Below are 8,154 nucleotides of genomic sequence, written 5' to 3'. Positions count from 1 at the left end.
TTTTTTTTCCTGACCAGTAAGGGGATCGCAACCCTCAGCACGGTGTGGTCTGCACCACGTTCAGCCAGTGAGCGCACCAGCCATCCCTATATAGGATCTGAACCCACAGCCTAGGCGCTCCCAGCGCCACGCTCTCCCAAGTGATCCATGGGATCGGCCCTAACAACGGTTTTTGATTTTTTTAAAAAAGCAACTACTACCTTAAAATATATACAAAAATTTCAAGTGCATCCATATTTCAGGTTTTCAAAATCCAAAAAACTATACAAGCGAGAATAACTAGAATACTGTTCCTTCTTGTAAGCATGTCACCAGCTTAGCTTCCCACGTACTCCAAATGCCAAGATCCAAGGAAAAGGTGAAAAGTAGGTTTATCCAATTCCCTTCCCTACAGGAAATATCCACTTGATGAGGAGACTCTCCAGGTATTTTAATGGGAAATTCTTACCAGTAAGTGAACTGTATACTAACACCAACAATAAAGTAGTTTTCCGTCACGGAACTGTAGACTATCAGAATCTTATGAACTTACACAAATCCCTCACTTTACAGGTGAGAGGGGAAAATAACACTTCAAAGATGGTGGGTGGTTTCTCCAAGGTTGAGCAGGTTGGGACTAACATCCAGGTTTCCTCTCCCTGGTTGCTCCCTGTCCCCTCTCACTTACCCGGGACAACCCAAATTCCTGCCCTCCCAACATTTTCTTCCTTAACTTTACCCCCATCATTAGTTACCTTCCCAATCTTCAAATCCAAAGTCTGATAGTACTTTTTGTTTGGAGGCATTTTGAGGAAAAGAGTGGACAAAACAGCATTAGGTGGCTAGTTTTTTATTAAATTCTAGCATACCTAATTTACCCACAATCTTCAACCAGTATTTCTATGCTGCTAGACACAAAGTTCTACCTGGCTCAGGATCAACCACCAAGGCTAGCAACTAGTAAACAATCCCCAACTACCCGCCCTCTTCCCCCACTATACAGACACAAACACACACAACTAAATCAACCAGCTCATCTACTTCACTGGAAGCCTCAATCAGTCCACACCCTTACACAGAACACAGGGGGAAAATGCACCTACCTTGTGGCCTCTTGCCGAAGCCAAGACACATTTGGCACATAGAACATGACTCCAAAGAAAAGCAGAGGCTCATTAGCGAATTTGTCCAGATGCTTCTTGAGAGGCTTCTCCAGCTCCACCCATCGTGCTTGCTGGCTCTTGCTGAGAAACCAAAGGCCAAAGTAGTGCGTCTAGATAAAAAGATAAAATAGCATTAGTTCACACTTACCACAAGCATCCCAAGACCACACAGGAAACAAGACTCAAGCACCCTGCATTACCTTCAGTTCCCCAGCCCATGCACAAGGATCCAGCTTTTACTTTCTAACTTTGGGACAAATTAAAAGAAACCATGTCCACACAATACCGTAACCTCCACTGAGTTACCAGATGAAGTATTCATACCCACTGTTGCTGTTTGTGCACGTGGGTACCTGTGTTAGGTAAGGGGTCATGCAGGGTAGGGAGAGAGCTGACTTTTTCCCTAAGACCTGAAGGCCGACTTTCCTCTGTGTCTTTTGAATGCCTCATGATCCCACATGGAGCATGCCGGCAAAGGCCAACACAGTTCTTGCACCTGCTACAAAGTAACTTACTGCTCAATTCCTACGAAAAAATCTTGTGCCAACTGAAAGCTTCTGCACTGTAGAATATTTTCATACAGTACTAGATTTTAACTGAAAATGTATTCACTCTTTTTGGGCTTTAATAAAGTACACTAAAAAGCTTTGCCTCTCTACCACTTTATTATACATGAACTGCAGCAAATCTCTCCCCATATCAAGCTTTGAGAGTGGAAGGATCTTCTCTTTCCAGCTGCCACAAGAGCCTCTGGTGGCTGTTCTTGGCAGATTACGGTGGGATTTGACAGATGAAAGTGAGATTTTTCACCCTTAGACTTGAAGCCTCAACCAGTTTAGTTTTGAACAGCATGCTAAATGATTAAAACAGGTACTTTTATGCACCCAATCCTGTCTTTATATTAATTCATGCTAGGATTTCAGGATTAGCACAACAATCACCAAAAAATAGATCACTCCTTTTGAAGATTCTTTCATATTTCAATTATAGCCTAGAATGGTTTACAGCACACCTGTAAATCTGCCTTCAAAAGAATGCTTTCATTACAATGTTTAATTTCCAAAGGCATTCTCGTGCTGATGCTCCCGCTCCAGCTGGCTGCCCCTCCATGCTACCACAGATCAATCCCTGCCAAGACCCCACCAAAATCTCTAATGAGGCTTTGACTGTGACTTTACTAGAAAACCAGATGTGTCCTTGCCTACACAGAGCTGCAGATCCAGATGCTTTAAAGGATATTTTAGATGGATTTACTTTCAGATGGGAGCAATAATTTGACTAGCTTTTCTCCACAATGTTCCAAAGGGCAAATTCACATCAGAAATCAGTGCATTTCTCAAACAACGAAATGGCAACAAGCAGAGCCAAGGTTGTATTTCTATCAACTTAGACAATCTTCCTTGAGTGGATTCTGACCCTATTGTTCATTTCCTAGTTTCAGTGAGCCCAGCTGGTAGTCGTTCTGATGTGAGTGATAACATGGAAAAACTGAAATGTGGCTGAACAGAAAGAAAATGGGCCTTCAAGTCAGTTCATCTCCCAGCTTTTGCACTCACTGTCTCAGTAACTTTGCACACAGTACTGAGCCTGCCAGACTCGCAGAGCTTTCGCATCTATAAAATGGGGATGTGGATTAATACTCTCACCTGCAGGCTGTAAGGAGTATAAATGGGATCCTGCCTGTCAATCATGTGCATGGCACATGGTAAGTAACTACGTCATAAACGGTGCCTTTCTGTCACTGCTGCTGCTGCGCGGCTACTGCTACTGTTGCTACCATCGTCATCGTCATCATCACTAGTAAATGGAAGCAGGCAAGCAAGCCTCACAAATCTTTTCTATCAGCACTACTGGCATCCCTTTGAACCAAACAATTAGACAACATTACTTATAACAGAATATCTATAAAGAAAAAAAAATTAGAAACAGAGGTTATCTGGCAGTGAATGAGAAAAGCAGACAAAAGTAGAAGTTGGATAACATAAATACCTAAAAGTTATAAGAAAAAAAAATCACACAGCAGTGCCTCCCCTAAGAATTTCTAGAGAGTCTCATTACAGGTGTTAATGTGACACAGGAACAGCATGCTGATGCTGGCTCCCAGGATCTATGATGTACGCTGAGGCTAACCTTAAATTAAAATGAACTAATCTGAGTACTTAATTCAATGAACTTGTTTGAAAATGGTCCAAGGCAGTTCGGCATTGTCCTGATTCCTTCATGGAGCACAGTGCCATATAGGGATATTCCTCCGTACTTTGGTTGACAGGAGTGAGTCTGCATATAATAAATGAGGTAATATATATAAACTGCTATGTAACAATTACTATAGTTGGAAAAGAGCCCTTTTATGAGCATGGGTGGAAGAAGGGACAGAAATCTTCACAACTGCTTAACAGAATAATCATGATTTATTATCTTTCACTAAAAGTAATTTTGCCATTTGGGGGATATTTTTAAGGTCCACACTTCATCCATATTACAACATTCACTCAAATTAGTAACATTCAAATTACAGCAGGTCCACAATAACTACATAAACATTCTATAATCAATTTTTAAAAAAAAATTAAAATTTTTCTTGTTCCTATGCCTTGAAGGCCAATATTTTAAATTTCCTTTTCTCATCCCCACCCATCCAGATCACTAAACCAGACCTAATCTCCCCTCCAAAAAAACACCCAGATAAAGAATATTCCATGCAGTACACATACGTGAACATGTGCACATGGATGCACACAAATGCACTACAGATGCATACACAGATACAAACACACTGCTCCACACACATGCTCACGCATACACTCACATATGTTGAAAAGAAGGATGATGGGGTACAAGAGAAATCATAGTAAGGTAATAATTTTGAGCCATAATTAATATTATAGAGCTAAATAACAAAGCAAACCATTTCTAATGGAAAAACCTAATTCACGGCATAAGATTTTTTTTTTTGCTACAATACAGCATTTTCCAGAGGACACAGAGTATTTGAGAGTGACTCACCATGCAATTGTCTAATGAAATAATTACATAACTTCTCAAGAAATGGGGTTTACAGTGCGGGTTAGAATTGTGGAAAGCAGATTGTCTGGAGGACAGTTTCTATACTCATGGCCAGAACATCCTAATTTTAGAAGTGCTGAATCCAGTTATCCATCAGGAAAGAAAGTCCATTTATGAGATCCCCATCCCCAGACTGTTTTTGAAGCTAAGCCCAAAGTCACCTTCTCACCCTACTTCTCTCATTCTTCCTCTAGCTATTCCTACTCTGGAGTAGAAAGACCCTGGCTCAAAGTTCTTACACTGCTCTGCTCAAGTCTGCAATTCAGAGCAAACTTATTCTGCCGTGTCTATACAGTGCTTCAGGGAAACGGAATCACAGTCTAAGCACTCACCTCAACTAGCATGTGCACCCATCAACTCGTGTATTATCCAAAGGACGATTAATCCCATCCAGCCCAGCTGAGAGTACACCAGGCCTGTTCATAACTGACATGCCAATTTAAACTCTAGCTCAATTTTGGAAGCTGAGCTTCACCACTAAACATTGGCACGTGGTTGAGGAAAATGTAGTGGATGACTGCAAATAGAAACCTCCACCTCCGTGACAAAAGGATCCCATCACACTACCTGAGTAAATGCCTGAGATACTTGTTTTGTTTATGTCCGAGGCACCAAACATAAGCCAGGCCCATCTAATCCTCATGATACCTCTGAGTGAGGTGCAAATCCCATTTCATTCCCTAGTCTTCTTAAGAAAACTATGCACACAGCTTTGGTGCCACAACTTCTGAAATGAGTTTATTGCAACGATGAGAAAAGACAGAAGAACTAGCTCCCAGGGATAGGAACCACATCTCTGAACCAGTTACTTAAAATGTGCTATGATGGAATGATGTATGAGAAGCCACACTTCAATGCCACTTTTATGGGAGTAATTTCTTGGTTTATTTACATTTTAACAGAGGATGCATAAATGTATGCATGTACTCAAAACTCTGCTAGTTTCTTAACTAGGAGATTGGTGTCTGAATACTTAAGTGTCAATGTGTCCACCTTTGGTATTATGAAAAGGGAATTTTATTATGAAAAGGGAATAAAAAACCCTAAAAATTTCTGGGACAGGTAGTAAATGGGAAATCTCTGTACTTCTGCTCAATCTGGTTGTAAACCTAAAATTGCCCTAAAGAAATAGTCTATTAAAAAAACAGTTTTGGGGCCAGCCCGGTGGCGCACTGCTACAGTGCGCCGCTTGGGAGCACGGCGGCGCTCCCGCCGAGGGTTCGGATCCCACATACAGACCGGCCACTCACTGGCTGAGCGAGGTGCGGGCGCAACACCAAGGGTTGTGATCCCGTTGCCGGTCCCGGTCCGGTCCGGGCGCGACACTGAGGGTTGCGATCCGCTGCCGGTCACAAAAAAAAGACAAAAAGGAAAAAAAAAAACAGTTTTGGATGTTTTTGATTTGTCCATTCATTTTTTTGTAAAGAGATGGTGTTTTCTACCACATTAGCTATTAATAGAAGATTTTTTTAAGAGTTTTGTTTTTCCAGTTTTGTAACCGATGGCACAGCTTTAATGGTAACTATTTGTAAGTGTTACAGACACAGTCTTGTCAATTACTGGGATTAAACCTATGATCTTATCTCAAGCATTTTGAAGAGTTAATCATCCAAAAGCAAAAGTTTAACATATCTTCCATTAAGTTGTAATAGGCTGCCTGTCTTACTCAGTATGTCAGTCGTAAATTTAGAAATAAAGTTGGTATGCCTCCACATAAAATATATAGGAGTTACACACAAGCATGAAAAGTTTCACTGAGGCATGTAAAATTCTTCCAGAGATGACTACAAGAAGACTCTGAAACAGCACTTCATGAAATTACATTCCAACAGCTTTGGAAAATAAACCACTGTACATCAGTTGGATAAATGTAAAAAACAACTTGTGTGCAATCAACTTCCCCTCTATTTTTAAGATCCCCTCTATAATGCCCTCCTCTACCCTCAACTTCCCTGCCATGAGCCCCTCCACACACTAACTGTAAAAAACAACTTGTGTGCAATCAACTTCCCCTCTATTTTTAAGGTCCCCTCTATAATGCCCTCCTCTACCCTCAACTTCCCTGCCATGAGCCCCTCCACACACTAACAGATCGATGCAAACTGAACTCTGTCCTTCCCTGAAAATTCCATGTTCTTTCCAGTTTCTATACCTTGGCAAGAGCTGTTCCCTTTGCTTTATTTCTTGTTTGTCCTATTTTCCATCCTCTAGGGTTCCTGGGAGGAGGGACACTACCATATTCAGCTTCCCCAGAGCTCGCCTGTGATTGCTGACGATACGAACGAGGCCTGGGCCCTTCTCAGTGTTGTGTTAACTGGCAGCCCAGGAGGGCATTCAAAACAGATTAGATCCTTAAACAGTCTACCACACAGATACATGTCATTATACATTTGTCCAAACCCACAGGATGTACAACACCAAGAGTGAGCCCTGTTGTAATCTCTGGACTTTGGGTAATAATGATGTGTCAGTGTAGGTTCATCAATAACAAATGGACCACTGTGTGGGGGATGTTAACAGTGGGGGACCCAGCTGTGCACATGTAGGGGGCAGCAGGTATATGGGAAATCTCTGTACCTTCCTCTCAATTTTGCTGTGAACCTAAAATTGCTCCAAAATAAAGTCTTTAAAATAAAGTCTATTTAAAAATTATCTAATAAAAGTGGCAAAACAATTATGTAGAATCAAAATTATTTTTTGAAAGTCTACCACACATCCCTTCCTATTATAAAACTACTATTAAATTTAGGATACACCTAAACTACTTCTAATGGCAAAGCCATTATCTACCATAATCTGGTTTCCAGTCCTTTATAAGGACTCAGCATACTGATTTATTTTAAAGTGATTTTCACCTCCTCCTCTAAAGCAACATCAGCTGTATCTGGAAAATAACGCAAGTGCAAGGTCAAGATGTGAGAGCAACCCTGGTTCACCCCTCCTACTTCTGTTTTCAGGGGGAGGGTGCATTTCTCCTCCAGGTGTGTGGATGTGCAAATGAAGAACCAAGTGTTGGAATGCTCTGTCTCACCCTTTAATTCAAGAGTATCTATTGGATTGATTAGCAAAAGGTCATGAGCTCAATGTCATCTGTCAGAGAATGAAAGCATAAGATTCAAAAAAAAAAAGCGATTTGCTCTAATGTGAATGCCCTCACTTAGGGCATGTCAAAATAAAGCCAGCATTAAACGCAAGCCCCACCTTGGCATTGTAACATCAATCACACTACAACACACACTTGACAGCAGAATCTGGACTGCACAGCTTTATCCTTTGTGACAATGTAGTTGTGAGATAATCCGGGGCTGACCTTTGCCCTCTCACTGAGACAAACAATAGTCTGCTGAAAGTAACTATTACCAGACACATCTACAGACACCCCTCGCCTTTCACCACACACTCTAGCGCTACCTGGAGATGTGCAGAGATACCTTTTCAGTGCCCAAGAATGCTGGCTGCTCTTTCACATCTTTGGATCTTTGAAATTCCTGTTGCCCCGTGCTAAGGATGGCCTTGTTTTTCTTTTCTACCTGCTGAAGTCCTATCTCCTTCAAGTCCTGGTTCAAAGAATGCAGACTCTGTTCATCTTTCACTGAGGCTTTCTCTCTCTCAGGCAGGGCCACAGTGTTCAGTGGTTCAGACTGTGCACTGCACAACTCAAAGGACAGCCATTGTCTTTCAGACCTGCCCCTGTATTCGATTTTAGCACAGATCACATTCAATCTTAACTGTTTACTTAAATGCTGGATTCCCCTTCTATTCTATGCATCTCTTGAAGGCAAAATTGTATCTGATTTATCTTCATTTCACCAAGTCCTGAAACAGTGTCTGGCACAATGTAGTCACACAATATTTGCTTTAATAAAAAGTTGTTTTTTATGAGCCTCAAATTTCAACAATTATACATTTATTAGACACAGCACTAGGTATGTTCTGTACAGTACCT

General features: G+C 41.3%; 1 protein-coding gene across 1 annotated transcript in view; it reads right to left on the bottom strand.

Annotated features, from left to right (window-relative positions):
* The window catches only part of PTPN14 (protein tyrosine phosphatase, non-receptor type 14), a 111,825-nt gene that overhangs the window by 100,592 nt on the left and 3,079 nt on the right, over positions 1-8,154 (bottom strand). Inside the window, exon 2 of the mRNA XM_008583162.1 lies at positions 1,083-1,252. Within this exon, the coding sequence (XP_008581384.1) occupies positions 1,083-1,252 (170 nt within the window). The remainder of the gene's footprint in view (positions 1-1,082; positions 1,253-8,154) is intronic.

Source organism: Galeopterus variegatus, unplaced genomic scaffold, assembly GCF_000696425.1.
Source record: "Galeopterus variegatus unplaced genomic scaffold, G_variegatus-3.0.2 Scaffold2843, whole genome shotgun sequence".
Classification (NCBI taxonomy): domain Eukaryota; kingdom Metazoa; phylum Chordata; class Mammalia; order Dermoptera; family Cynocephalidae; genus Galeopterus; species Galeopterus variegatus.
Note: the sequence above shows the minus strand (reverse complement) of the source record. Positions and strands in the feature narration are given on the sequence as shown.